Raw genomic sequence first — 15,670 nt, 5'->3', positions numbered from 1 at the left:
GTTTGTAGTATACAAATTCTCTAACTTACTTCAACTTCACTCACTTCAAACTTGCATCTGTCATTTCCTGCGAGCCTCTCTTGCCATGCCGATGGTACTTTGGTGAAGGTTCAGCAGAAACCTTGTTTACACTCCTTCCAAGGTTATGGTGGCAGAGCAGAAAAGCAAAGGAAATCCTTGATGATTGTTTTCTCAGTGTTGAAAATAGGTTGTAGCAAAGCTAGATGAGACAAGAATGGTGAAACCATCATAATTCTCATTTAAGGGGAAAATTTTAGCAAATATTAGTTTGCCAACCTTTTGTTATTGGGAAGACAAAGCACCTTTCAGTATAACTGCAATTTGAGGCACAAAATGCGCCAGAATCACTGATTTCTTCCAAAGTGGAAACTCCACCCCGCTGTATTGAGTTAAAGTATTAACATTTTTATTACTTTGAATTACATAGAAACAACAGCACTGAAAGAGGCCATTCAGCTGAATTGTTCTGCGCCAGTGTTTATACTCCGTGCAAACTTCCTCCTGTACTAATTGCTTCTTCCCACCCTGCCCCTTCTCCTTTGTGTGCATCAAGCCTACCTTTACATGGGTCAATACTCTCGGCTCCCACTCCATATAGCAATAAGCTCAAAGCTATATTTAAAGTAATTTTTCTCTCATATTCTTTAGTAATTTAGCTCATTCATGTCCTGTCCTAAAATTGATTTCCCTAAACTTACGAGTGTAGTTAATTTATTTCCCCAATCCCATCGCCTGTACAAGTGTCTTATATTGGACTGGCCCTCACTATTCTGACCTGACTTGTTTAACCATTATCCATTATAATCAGGGGAGAGTAAGTGGCAACCCACTGCTGCCTATTCTGAATCTTCAAAGAGTCCTTTAATAAAAAAGGGAAAAGTTCAGCAGTTTTTTTTTGTTTAATCAGTCAAAGGATGTAGAATATTTAGGCATAAACCATAATAAACTACATTCTTGGATGAAGAGCTCAAGTTCTGGAAGAAGCAACATACACCACTTCATTAGCACCATAGAAAGCAAAATGATTTCAGAACATTTGCTTAATGTTCAGTTAAGTAAATAAATATCTGGGTAAGCTGATATTCCTATCAAATTTAACTAAAGTACAGCGCATTATTACTAATACATTTGGTTTGAGAAAACTGATTTTTGCCAATTTTACCCAGTTGTGCAGCCATAATAGAGCAATCAAATTCAATTCTTTTATTTGCAACAAAAAAACGAGGAGAACCAAACATGAGGAATCACTGAGATAAAAACAAAAAAACTGCGGATGCTGGAAATCCAAAACAAAAACAGAATTACCTGGAAAAACTCAGCAGGTCTGGCAGCATCGATGCTGCCAGACCTGCTGAGTTTTTCCAGGTAATTCTGTTTTTGATGAGGAATCACTGTTTTGTTTTACTTCTGTAATATACGGTTCATTTTTCTACTATTTTTCTTGACAGAGAAGAAACAACCATTACTCTCTGCAGTCTCTGGTGTCATTTGTAGTGAAGGAAATGGCATACAAAATCCAGCCAGAGGAATTACCCAGTGCGAGTACTGTGGTAAGTGCCTTGAGGGAAAACACATTTTATAAACATGAGACTTGCTTAGATAACATTAACCGGATGTATATAGTCTCAGGATCCAGAGAGAAATTACCAAGACACAACTTCCTTTTGCTCAGTCTGACTGCTTCTATCCGTATGTGTATGTGTTAACATAGCTTCAGCAGAAATGCAATTTCTCATGAGAAGGATTAGATTTATTGCTACGAAATACAATTAAAACTTTGCACATTTAATTAAAGAGGCTCTGTTTTTACTTAATACTACTTTCTCCAAATTTCAAGTTTTATAGAATTTGCATAGATTGTCCATAATGTCTTAGTTTTATCTATAATGCCTTAATTTTTTTTTGATGATTATTTTTTTTAGTTAGAATGTACTGAGATCACATATGAATGATATCCCAAAATCCTCAATATTTGTTTCTCAATATAATGAGGCGGAATTTTATGGTCCCACACTGGTGGGTTTGAAAGTGCGGGTGCTCGTAAAATGCTACAGGTGGCCTGCCCACCACCTACCCACCCACCCCTGACCTGTCTTCCATTTTACAAGGGAGGAGGGGTGTGGGGGGCAGTGGAGGCATCAGGCCGTCCACTGCCCTTGGGCATGTTGAGGCCCTTAAGTGGCCAAGCAATGGCTACTTAAGAGTCTCAACCTACCCCCACCACTATTTTACCCACAGCAGAGGGAGGCACACACAAAGTGGGTAGCCCGACGGTTTTAGCTGCGTGGACTGGTGTTGGGCAAAGGGAAGAGGCTACTTCTTTTTGGGAACCTCTGTGCTCATAAGAGACACCCCACTTTATACTTCCTCCCCCAGCCAACTCCCCCGCGCCCTCTCAAACCCAGCCCCTGAACCCCTCACTCCGCTCACTGGAGCCTGCCAGCCAGGCCCCGCCGATAATCTGGATTTACCTTCGGAAAGGCCTCCATTAGCTCCTTTTCATCAAGACTGGCTGTAGTCCCAGCACTGGCCCCCGCTCGAACCTGGTGCTGCTGGGAGCACAAGCCTTGCCCTTATTTAGTTAACACCCTGCCTAACATTAAATAGCACTTAGTAACGATGATGCATTCCTGCTAATTCCTGTCATCCAAAAAATCCTGCTCTAGGATTTCACATATTTCATTCAGTTGGTCTCGTCACAGAGCTGATTCCCTAGATGCCAAATTTATAGCTTCACACAACTCATTCTCCAGTTCCTGGTTACACAAAGTAAGTACTTTCACCTCCAATGTTCTGCAACTGCACCTTTGCACCACTGAGATGAGGACAAGTTATTTACTTGGCATCAGTGTAAATCTCCAAGTCTTAGATTACTTTTAGATGTACTGTTATATGTACTAATTAACCAGGAACAACCGACTTCAATAAACAATTGCCTATCATAGCATTTAATAATGGCCCAAAGTTGAGTCGTGTCATTTCATCCACTACATTTGTAAGCAGAAATCCTGGACAATCTGGATTGTAAGTCTTTCTTATGTATAACCAGCCCTCTATTTTTATAATAATTGTATTGGTTTCAAACAAAAACAAAATTAACATATTAGCACAGGACGCTCATTTACCTTTGTTTTTCCCTCTGTTCATATTGTATGATTGCCCTTGCATTGCTAATTGGATCATGTTAACCACATGGTATTATCAGTCATGTGACCTTCATAGACCAGTCAATTACAATGGATCACTTTGAGAAAATTATACAATATAGTGACATTAATACCTACTGTGTTGCCTACCAGTGTTCCCTTCAATTCGTCGTTAACCATGCTATGCTTGGTCCCCAGCCCACCTGTGCTCAGTTCAATCCCGGTCCAGTTATACTTTCAGATCCCAATTCCTCCTCTCACCCTGCTCACTCCCTGCATCCCCCATTCTCCGACCAGCCTTTTTCCTTTCTTGGCACTTCTCCTTGCCCTATCTTGAAACAAACCACCTGGTTACCTCTGGAGTTCCCCTCTTAAAGACTGTAAGCATTACTGTGGGAGATATACTAGTTGTATTTAGTAATGAAGATTAATGCATGCAATTAGCCTCAAGTTCCCTACAATTAAACCAAATGAAAATCTCAATAATTTCAAAATTTATGATACAGTGCACATTTCTAGGATAGTAAAGAATCAAATAAGGATCAAAGAATTTCGTAAGTAAAATGAATCAACATGCAGACCAATTTCATCAGTAGTTTTAGTTATGCATATTACTATATCTTTCATAAAGGGACAAACATTTGCTGCATGCAATGATATTGTGATAAATTGTCACTGATTTACTGAGACTGGCTGATCCACTTCATATTTCATTTTCTTGCACTCTGATATGGAATATTCCAGTTGACATATTTAATCCCTTTCCCCTGTTCTAAAATGTTGAGCACAATGTCAATGTCATAAAATGTAACATGATACTGATTTGAGACTATCATGAAACATCTTCGACACAATTATGTTACACAACATATAACTGCAGTAATTAGGAGTATTATATTTTGTAACTAAGTTTTTTAAGGTATTTTATGCAGAAGCCTCATTTCCCATGTTTTTCTTACCCTAGATAAGGACCTCAGTGATTTGGGCCACACCTGATGCTTCGCTTGCAATTCCCCTGTGGGTCATAATTCTGGCTGTACTGGTTGGTTTGCTGGTTCTGGCTATTTTGATCTTAGTCATGTGGAAGGTACGTTTTCAATTTGTTATTCCTCTACAATTGCACCCCATGAGCTAGACATAGTGTACACTAATTTTTTTAAAATTGTTAACCCATTAAGGATCTGACTGAATTAATTATATTTTATAAACTATCATCTGCAATATATTAAAGACCAGATTAAATCATTTACAATTTGCCGCTGTAGCGTCAGTGTCAGTTCAATGAATGCCCTGTTTATGTGTGCCATTGAAAACTCCATTGACCTCGGCAGGATCTTTTGATCCTGCCGGTGGGAGGGGCTGTAAAATTCCACATGGAGACCAGAACTTGCAAGTGTAGTTAACCGAGGTTCTATACAAGTTTAACATAACTTCTATGCTTTACAATCCTATCCCTCTAGAAATGAACAGCTTATCTACTTTCTTTATGGACTTATTAATCTATATTGCTACTTTTAGTAACTTGTGTCTCTGTACTCCCAGATTTCTGATCCTCTACCTCATTTCACCTCTTAATTTCCAAGGACTACACGGTTTCCTTATTCTTCCCACCAAAATGCACCACCTCACACTTATCTATATTGAAATTAATTTGCCAAATACACATCTGTTCAGCAAGTTTATTAATGTCACATCCAGCTACACATTAGAAATAAAAGCCTGGATTTTACCTTTGGCGGGTGCCCTGGAGTGGCCAGGAAACGGACTGCCAACCACAATCGGCCCCCGACCGCGTTTTCACTCTGGCTGGCCATTTAACGGCCATCCAGCATGAAACACATGCTGAAAAGATCAGCGCTGCCAGAATGGGGGCGGGAAGAGGACGGGCGATGATGTCACTGCGGGTACAGGTGAACACTGCGAGAGAACTCCGTGAAGCAGCCAGCTGCCTCAGGGAGCTGCAGACCTTCAAATGATTAAATAAAGGTTTAAAAAGCTACAAAAAAAATGTCCATGCGTCACAATCAAGCACCTAAAATAAACCTCACAAAAATGCTGTCCACAGATATTCATTTTCATTTTATTTCATAACGGAGATTTCATTCCGCCCTTGGATGACGTTTGATGAAAAATGGAAAGGCCGCCTGGCCAATTCGCCCATCCAGCAACCGTAAGATTGGACAGGCCATGGAAAGTCAGAGACAATTGCGCCATTTATGGGCTTAATTGCCCTCATAATTGTCAGCGGGCATGCTTCTGACTTTTGCAAATGCCCCTGAGCGAAAAATCGCGCTATGACATCAGGATATTTGCCCCACATTCATTTTGCGTCATTGTACACCTGATCAGGTCAGCCATACACTTGCCCGCGGGACGTAAAATTCTGTCCAAAGTGTTTCTTGTTACTGGGGTACAAGCACCACTATAAACTGATAAGAATAACCTTTCTCCTTTAAAACCAGGTTTTTAATGTTTTTACAATATGTTCCTTAATATTATTTACGTTTAGGCCCAAAGGGAAAAAACAATTTGGGTCAATCCTATCTGAACTGGGGTTACATATTAGTGTCAAGCCAGAACTAAGATCTGTTAGTTCTGACTTCAAAAGAGCTCAGATTTTACGTAGTGAGATGAAAGTTTTAAGTTGAGTTTATTTGTAATTGAACTGAAGGAAATTAGCCTGCCTTTGGCTTTTATTCAATATGAAGACTGTTTAAATAAAAGTCCTTAAATAAACTAAACTACACAATTATTGCAAAACACACGTAATCCCTCACCATAGAATTAAGTGCAATAGTGACCACAGTATAATACATAACAAGAATCATATATTGTTCACAGTTCACATTTTATCCAGATTTTCTGACCATTAACAATGAATAGAAAAATCTGACTCATGATATATTTGAGGTGGCATAAATATAATATCTTAAATCTAGTGATTGTTCATATATCGCAGCTGCTCATGACTATTGTGCCACCTAATGGTTAAATGCATCAGGGCCATTTCCCATTACTTAGACTTTAGACCATTTTGTCAAATATGTCAGAATGAATTTGAAGTCTGGAGTCTTGTGAAATATTGTCAAATTTTATTTGAGCTTCTTGAAAATTTAATAGTAAACTAGAACAGTTTGAAAAGTATTGAATAGTGGCATTCAAACAAAGTAATGTGTAAAAAGAAATACTGTAATTAAAACTCCTTCTGAAACTTTATTCCCCAGCTGTTATGTATTATTGCATTGTAAGTTTGTCTTTGTTATGAACATTTACACAATATTTAATTAATTTGATGTTAAGAAAAAATATCTGGCTGTATCTAGACATGCAGTAATAATCTAGAGTTTACAATTCTTGTACTTCTAGTGTAATCATTTTGTTGTCATGAGAATTGTTAATTTAATCTGGCACTGTTTCCATAGTTTGGCTTCTTTGATCGAGCTCGCCCACCTCAAGACATGAGAGATCAAGAACAGCTTCACCCAGAAAAGAATACAGATGCCTGAGGACTGACTACAGCTGCCTTAATCCACTAAACTGCTACTTTAAAGATGTGTCCACACCACTGAGACTTATTTCCTTATATTTGCTTTTGGTGAAAGTGAAGAAGAAAAAAAATAACAGCAAATGAACTTTGAGCAAAACAATTTAACAGGGAAGTGCCATTGTTGACTATGCAATCAACTACAAGTTACTTTGCAATTAGCGTTCTGCCAGGTTAACAGTAAAATGCCTCTTACACTATTAGAGGTGCTGAGTAGGACTGTTATTTTTAAGTTACACTGTTTATCATGAAGTACATTTCTTAAGTGCAAGTGCTGTGCACTTTGTAAATCAGATAAAATTGTGTCTGACTCTAATTAGAAAAAGTCTTCACATGTCATCTGAAACCTTTCGTATTGCATTAATCTCACAGGTGCAGTGTTTTCAATGCATTACTATTTTTCATAAATTGTATATAGCCTTCCTTTTTGGGCAACTTATTTGAAATGCACGGGTGATAAGGACCTCAACCTGTTGTAAAGCATTCGTAGTGTTGATTTTCTTGTTTGTATTAAGCTATTAGTTAAGATACAGGTACAGTGTCTCAAATCCGGCTATCCGAAAACCAGCTGGACATTTTTTTAGGTTGCCATGTATGAGTTTTAATTATTATTAGATGATTAAAATAAGTTACCAGCTTGTTCGGCTAGGTGCTGCATTGGTACGGTGGTGCACCGACTAGTTATCAGCTTCACACGCCTGTCTTTTTCCATGCTCTGAGTGGTCTGAGTGACCCTTGACCCAACCCAACCCGCCCTGAATTTCCTAACCCAACCCAAACACCAGCAAGATCAAAAATCTAGCACAGACTCGGTCCCAAGGATGCCAGTTTGGAGACATTATACCTGCAGTGCTGAAGAATAAGGGGCCTTACTGAAAGATGAAAGGTCTATCTGTGAACAAATTATTTCATTTTAATGGGAAGTAAACCTGAACAAACACGACAAACTAGGAAGGAGGTAATTGCAACATAAATCATTAAATGTGGTCCTTCATGATGTGGCTTTACAAAGAAACCTGCACTCAATATCCAGACATTTTCATGTGAAGCAATTTGAAGCATGATGTCACCCTACACTGGTAGTGGGAGTAACAGATTTTTAAACGTGCAATATTTTCTATATGTATTTATATGTTTCTGAAGCATGTTTACACTGGGATTTAGCCATTTGTGGAATTTACATTAAGGTTTTTCGAACAGTTTTGTCTATGTTTTATGGTGATAATGATCTTACAACTGAACAGAGTACTGATTGGGAGTTGCATAACCTCTATGCAGTAATCAACAATCAATTTTCATTTGTACCATAGTTTTCCATTTTACATAAGTTTCAGATATTTACAAAGTTATTCAGCTTCTGTGTAAAAGCTAGATTTGTTGTTATGTACCATTTGGAATATTTCTGATTTAAGTGAAAAATATCCACTCTTACATTGGATACCGTTGTATGATAAATATATATTGCAAATGTATAATTGTGTTGGTATGGCTGATTGTAAGAAGGTTTCGTTAGACTCGACAATGCAGGATCACTTGTTACTGATAAGGTTGTAAATTTTTTGACATTTGGAGCAAGGTATCCAATTCTCCCAATGTTCCATTTTAAAATTTACTTATATGTATATCTGATAAACCCACGTCATATACTTTTTGTTATCCAAACCCAATAAAACTGAACAGTTAACACTGGGATGCATTTTACATTATTGCAAAATAGATGCATTGTTGGTGAAAAGCAAAGTGAGCTTAACTCTAATCTTTGAGGTACTTATGAATACTGTGGGTTCTCCCTCTCCAGTCTGCATGTTTCACTACCTCTGTATTAAAATTTTATTGGCCAGGAGAATACACGGAGCAGACTAGGTAAGGAATAGTTTGCATCAGCACTCATAAAGCAATGACCTTGGCAGCAAAATCTATGCAGAACCCAGGATATTCAGTTTGCACTACAAAATCATGCTAGTGACCATGAAAATTGTACTGTCATGGGTAAGAGTTGAAAATTGCAGTATTGGTCATGAGATGTTTTGCTGCAATAATCCCTTGCTTTTGTTATACCTGACCTGCCCTGATGAGGAACTCTAATGATATGGCAATAATTAAAGTAAATGGATGGGACCTCTGGATTGCTAAAGTCAAAACTCTTGAGGTTCTCTATAATTAGAAACTATTGTAAATTATATTTTTGTTTGTGGGGATAAGCTGATCTTGGGAGTGCCATAGTGAATCATAGTAAGATTCTCTGCAACTTGCATGAAAAAGCTTGAGATTAAATAATAAGTTTAATACATAAACCAATCGTTAATAGCTTGCGTGAAGCCAGATGAGGGAATAAAGGTTGTATCTATTCTGCAGTTAGGTCCACTCATTCACAACTATGGACCAGGAACTATATTTAAATTTCTGCTACATTTGCCAACTTAACAGAACAACTGGTATCTAGAAGCGTAAATATAGAGTGTAACTAGGTAGAGACCCATTACTAAGTTACAAAATAAATCAGAGGGCTGGAGGAGGAGGAGGAGGAAGTTTTATTAGATAATGATGCAGTAGAATAGAATTTTATTGCCACATTAAATTACTGAAGGATTCCAAAAGGAATATTTGAAAGAAAGTTTGAAATTTTAAAATAAGTTGAAAACCAAATCTCCCTTTTCAATTTGATTTTAAAGTATGGTCATGTAATGATATTCATATAAGGTAGACAGACAGGAGCCGGGGAAACAGCATGTATTGTTCTGGCTGAAAGATTTAAATAGTTAGAAAAAACAGTCAACTGCATGCTTTGTCGGTTACATAACTGTGTAGAAGTTAAAGAGGAAGAAGAATGCTCTTCATTTGTAAATATTGAAAATGACCACATTTTTAAAAAGGGTTGTTTTTCTGTTTCATTAATTGTATTGTGGCCATTTTCAAATTACACAAATTTCATATTTGAAACATCTTGTTTATATGAAGTCTATTTGTTTCTGGCCCACAGCAGCACAATTCTCATAAAGCAAGAAGTTAACCAAGTATTTATTTCCTAACACACCATTCCATTATATCTGGATACTTCAACATTTTTGAAACTACAAACATGTTATCTTTCTAAATAATCTAACTTTGAGAAAACTATGGGAAGACAGCCAATTGGCTTTTAACCTTCTGCACAATATTTCTCAGTGAAAGCTTTATGATGCTTTATAAACATGTTTATTTTTCATAGACATTAGCTAATCTCCATATTAAATCATTCTTTTTTTTCTATTGCTACATGACAATATCACTAGTCAGTAAAATAGTTTATAGTGACTTTATTTAAATAAGATTCCATTACCTTCATCCCATAGATGTCAATGGATTATTTTGTTTTATTCCTAACAGCACTGTGGGTGTACCTACATCACATGGACTGCAGCAGGTCAAGAAGGTGGCTCACCACCACCTTCTCAAGGGCAATTAGGGATGGGCAATAAATGCTGATCTAGCCAACAATGCCCATATCCCTCGAAAGAATAGTAAAAACTTCCAACTGTTGTGATATAGCAGCAATTTATTCCGTGACTGTCTTTATTTATTTTGTGTATGCAACAAATTTAAACCACACCTTCAACCCCTAGCTAGCAAGAACATGGAAGCTTACACAATGGGTTGGATTTTATCAGCTCTCTGTGGATTGGTGGAGGGGGTTGGGTGATGTGGGGTGCTGTAAAATGGCAAGGGTAGGGGGTTGCTGGAGTGCCCCTTGTCTTTTCACCACCATAGCCACCTTGCCAGCAATGGGAAAGGTGGTGGGCAGTCTTCCAACCCAGAGGCCAACTGAGCCTCTTAGTCAATTGAGGACCTCTTCACTCCTCCACTGGCTGTTAACCATGGGAGACCACCAGGTAAAAACTTGGGAGAAATACATTTATGGATTGCACAGGTCAGAGCCCACAACGCTGCCTGCCCCCAGGAATTGACTAAGCCTGCATAGCTAGAAGTGGCGTAATGTGAAACAATTCTTCCCCCAAATCATTTGTAGACATAAGTTAATGCAGTCTTTCAGTTTGAATCACAGCTGCAATTTTATTATTTGCTCCTTGAAATGCAGTGTTCTCTTGAATTAAATTCCTTTATTTGCTGTAGACAACATAACATCATTGAATATTGTACAGTATTGTTTCAAAGCCATGATGGGTTCCTGTTACTATGTGAATACCCTGGGGAGGCACATTAAAGGGAGCACTTTACTCAGGTGGCTCTTGCACCTCCCCTGGTGGCTGTTCAGATCAAATTACATTTGAGGAGTTTGGGAGTGGGGTAACCATTAATTTTTTGCCTGAATTTGGATGCATCATTTTGGAAGATCAGCAAAGAAAAAGGAAAGGGGTTCATGAAAGGAAAAGAGAATTTTACTCCTACTCTACAAACAGCAACTAAAGTAGCTCAGATGCAGCCTAAAATAGGATGCTGATCATTCTTTATTTGATATATGGTTCAAGGGGACTTAAAGGAGGGGAAAGAAATTAATTTTATAATCAAGTAGAAATGTAAATAGAAAGATAATTGGACATGGTTTTATTCTGGAAAGCATAACGTTCTTTAGTTGAAAGGGAAATCATTAATAAAATATGCTACAAAAAATTCAAAATTGTAGAAGAAAACAAAAATGAGCTGAAATCAAACAGGAAGGAAGAGATTATTTTTTAAGTATAATGTTCACTAAAACTGGTAAAAGTTGTATATTGTGGTCTTTGCTGGTCAAAAGGGACAGGGGAACATGACATAGGGCGTGGGAAAGAGGAAGATGACAAGATGGAATGATACAATGCAAGCTTAAAGTTCTTAAAGGGATAGATATTAGAAAATGTCCCCCATGGGAATTAGACCTTAGATCATTAACCATGGTGTGGGAAACAGATCTCAGTTCTCATTATCAACAAGCAATACGTCTCAAGCAGTACTTTAGATCATTGCATTCTTAGCTGTGGATTCACTTTGCAAAACAATAATTCACCAGATAATATGATAATTGCCTTTCGTGACTTTATATTATAATAGAATTGCAGTTTATTCGACCTCTATTACATGTAAAATAGTTCACAAAATTTGTTCTGTCTGCATACTTTATCTGATCTCATCCATGCCTTTCATCACTGATTAATATAATGCTGTCCTGACCAGCTTCCCATCCTCCACTTTCTGCATTCTTCAGCTCATCCAGAACTCCATTGCTCATGTCCTATCCTGCACTAAGTTACACTAACCCATCACCCCTATCATCGCTGACCCTGACTGATTCCCAGTAGTCCAACACCTCATATTTAAATGTTGCTGCCTTGTGTTTAAACTCCTTCATAGCCTTTTTAAGCCCCTCAGATTCTCTGCTTCCCTCTTAATCTTTTAGACTCCCCTTGAAACACACCCTTTCAACTACACTTTTGGTCATCCCTCATAATATCTCATTCTTTAACTCAGGTGTCCTTTCTTTTGATTCTTGCCTTCATGAAGAGCCTTCAGATTTTTTTTCTACTTTAAATACGCTCCATAAATAAAATAGTTGATTGCACCAAGTAGATATTTTCAGATTTTCTTTATTATTGGAGATTCTGAAGCTAAGAAATGTATTTCTCAAGATGTCAAACAGGAATTTTTGAGCAGTGTGTGGTGAATATACCAAGATTAGTATATATGACTTGTGTTTTTGTGTGTGTGTGTGTGTGTGTGTACATAGGCCAGAATTTTACATTTGGCATGTGGGTTTGGGCCCAACATGATGCGCGATGACGCCGGGCTTGGATCCCAATATCACCGCACACCATTGGGATATTTTGGAAGCCGGGCGCGCTATGAGAACAAAGGCCAGTTAAGGCCCTTGAGGAACCATTTGAATTTGATTTTTCACAGTCCGTGTGATTTTCAGGGCGTCGCACGGGTGCAAAGGGCAGGGGGCGGGGCCACATTTTCAAAAACCTCATCCACTGGTGGGATAAGAGGGGTGAGTGGGCTCACTAATGCAAGTTGTTAGAACTTAAGATTATAACTTACTGCTACTTGCTTGTGTGAACAGGACAACTTCATTTTGCTTCAGAGCTGCTTTTACAGAAATAACAGGTGTCAGTTCAGGACTCCAGAGGAGTCATGATACTTGAGGCCTTCCAGGTATCAGACAGCGTTCCCTTACCCTGGGAACGGGGATTGTGGTCTCTGCTGGAGGCACCTCCTCTGAGGAGGAAGAGAGGGCCAGAAGGGGGAGGAGGCCAGGTGTCCCTATTCAACATCCAGGGGAGCGACCTGTGGGAGTACAGGCACAGGTACAAGGGGTGCAGGGCCAACAGGAAGTTCAAGGCGGAAGGGGCTGCAGAAGATGCCACTATCCTGCTGCCAGAGTTTACAGGCAGTGATGCAGCTACCTCAATATGTCTAAGGTGCAGTGCCGAAGGAGGCTCCGCCTCTCAAGGGAGACAGTGACCTCCATCTGTCAGATGATTGGCCCTGAGATCAGCTCCAACAGTGTAGGTGGACACCCCATGTCAGTGGTGCTGAAGGTCACTGTTGCCCTCAACTTCTATGCCTCCGGCTCTTTCCAGGAGACAGTGGGTGATCTTTGCCGGGTCTCTCAATCAGCTGTCCATAGTTTTGTCAAGCTTGTGACAAACACTTGATTCAGGCGCACATTGACTTTCAATTCACTACCGCAAGGACGTGGCCAGCCAGACAGAGCGAGCCAGAGGCTTCGCAGCCATTGCTGAGTTCCCCCCGCACGCAGGGTGCAATCAACTGCACACATGTGGCCATCAAGGCACCAGCGGGTGAGCCAGGAGCCTTTGTCAACAGGAAGGGCTTCCACTCCATGAACGTGCAAATAGTGTGTGATCACAGGATGTAGATACTGTAAGTCTGTACAAGGTACCAAGGCAGCTCCCATAACGCTTGCATCCTGAGACACTCCCAAGTGCTGGGGCTCTTCAGTGCTCCAACCCAGCTTGATGGACGGTTGGTGGGTGACAAGGGCTATCCCCTCAAAAGGTGGCTCATGACGCCTCTCCACCACCCAAGAACAGAGGCTGAGCAGTGGTATAATAGGAGCCACACCTCCACAAGGGCTACGGTGGAGAGAGCCATCGGTCTTCTCAAGATGCATTTCTGATGCCTGGACCATTCGGGGGCACATTCCAGTGCCCCCCAGATCGTGTCTCGGTGATAGTGGTTGCATGCTGTGCTCTCCACAATCTGGGGCTGGAAAGGTGGGACACAGTGGAGGAAGATATTGATGCAGCTGCTCAGTAGTGAGTCCGAGGATGAGCACACTCAGGAAACCTCGGGGCCGACTGCCCTGCTGGCCTGCCCTCCCGCCTGCCCTGTTCTGCAATGACATTCTGCATTGCTACGGTACTGCAAAGTCAATGGCAGCCTTCGCACGGCTGCCTGCACCGTCTTTGAATAGGCTGCCAGGTCGCCATTGGAGCCAGCGGACATTGAGCTCCTGCCCCTGCCCACCCCTTCATGCTGATGCTGGAGCATCGGTTCCTGACCATCCCCTCCCGCTCCCACCGAGCCTGCCCGACACGGGAAGAATTCTGCCCATTTATACCATTAACTTCTTCTGACAGCAGAACAGAATATTTACATCAAGGAATAAAAATAACAGCTAATGCCATGAATCTGTGGTAACATGGAGGTTGACAGTGTTTGTGAAGATAAGAGGTGGAGGGAACCCTCCATGTGGAATGTGAGATGTGATCTCAATCACAAACTTAGGTCTCTGGAAAACGACTGTGTCTCCCATCAACTAATCTACACTTCACTGCAATTTTTCTTGTTAGTCTCTGATGCAGAGGCATTGATTCATCTGGGATTTCCAACTGATTGTAATGATCTTTTAAAAAAGTAGCAGCTCAGCGACCTAGTAAGTAATATTGTGAAATAACAACAGAAAATGCTGGAAGTGCACAGCAGGCTTATCAGCAATTGGAAAAGAGCTAAAATAATATTTCATCATTTGGGTGCTTACCCTTGTACTGCATTATTTTTTGTTCAGGATGCCATAGAATTGTCACCTTGATTGGGCTTATGACCATTATTTAGGCACCTTGTAAGATGAAAGAGTGTCCCATCCCTCAAAAATCCTTACATAACAACACTTACAAAAAATGAACCAGTGTTCTATTTCCTATAAGTCTCAGGGCGGGATGGTCTCAGATGTGCGCTAAGTGCAGTAGTGGGTGTGAAAAAAGATGTTTTACCCACTGGCTGCCTCATTAATAATACAACCACAGGAAACATGCTGTCTCGCTGGTTGGCTGCCTCTGAATCGCTTGCCATGCCGTTACCTCACCATTTCTTCACTCTGGGGGCAGAATTTTTCCATCAGCGAGTTGGGGGCGGGGCACACTCGCCGATGTGAAAGTGACAAGGGAACCCCCGACATCATCCCGCCCCGTTTAACTATTCAGGAAGGCGGGGGGACAGCAAAATCAGGTCATTGACAGGATAATTAAGGCAAGTAAGGTTGGCGGGCAGGCCAGGAGCCCCAGCGGGCTTCTGAAAAAACATGAAACCTCATCCACCGGCGGGATGAGGTTTCATGTCAGTTTTAATAAAGTTTGTGATATTTATCAACATGTCCCATCTCATTTCTATTTTTACACTTTCAAAAACTTTCACCGATCTCCCTGAGGCAGCATTTAGTCTCAGGGAGATGCGCGCTCTTTCGCATGCAAGCGCGAAAGAGCACACTCTGACAGTTGGGGGATTCTTCCCCCACAGCCCACCTCCCCCCCCCATCTACCCCTCCCCCCCTCCCCCGCCCACACAGGAAGCACATAGCGCTTCTCGTCGGGCGGCCCGCCCACTTAAAATGGCGGCGGGGCCCATTTCAGCGGCGGTGATCAGCTGCCCCCCTGCCGCCGAGCCGGTGGGGCCCGCCCACCCATCAAGGGCAAAATTCTGCTCCAGATGCTATCTCTAAGCTGCAGCCGTGCATACAGTTCTC

At 40.6% G+C, this 15,670-nt stretch overlaps 1 protein-coding gene across 1 annotated transcript in view; it reads left to right on the top strand.

Annotated features, from left to right (window-relative positions):
* Positions 1-8,395, top strand: part of itga8 (integrin, alpha 8) — a 291,418-nt gene extending 283,023 nt beyond the window's left edge. Inside the window, exons 28-30 of the mRNA XM_041183667.1 lie at positions 1,470-1,571; positions 4,132-4,254; positions 6,590-8,395. Of these exons, the coding sequence (XP_041039601.1) occupies positions 1,470-1,571; positions 4,132-4,254; positions 6,590-6,673 (309 nt within the window). The 3' untranslated portion in view covers positions 6,674-8,395. The remainder of the gene's footprint in view (positions 1-1,469; positions 1,572-4,131; positions 4,255-6,589) is intronic.
* The last annotated feature ends 7,275 nt before the right edge of the window (positions 8,396-15,670 follow it).

The sequence above is a fragment of the Carcharodon carcharias genome, chromosome 3 (genome assembly GCF_017639515.1).
Source record: "Carcharodon carcharias isolate sCarCar2 chromosome 3, sCarCar2.pri, whole genome shotgun sequence".
Lineage (NCBI taxonomy): Eukaryota > Metazoa > Chordata > Chondrichthyes > Lamniformes > Lamnidae > Carcharodon > Carcharodon carcharias.
This window is presented reverse-complemented; position numbering and strand designations above follow the sequence as displayed.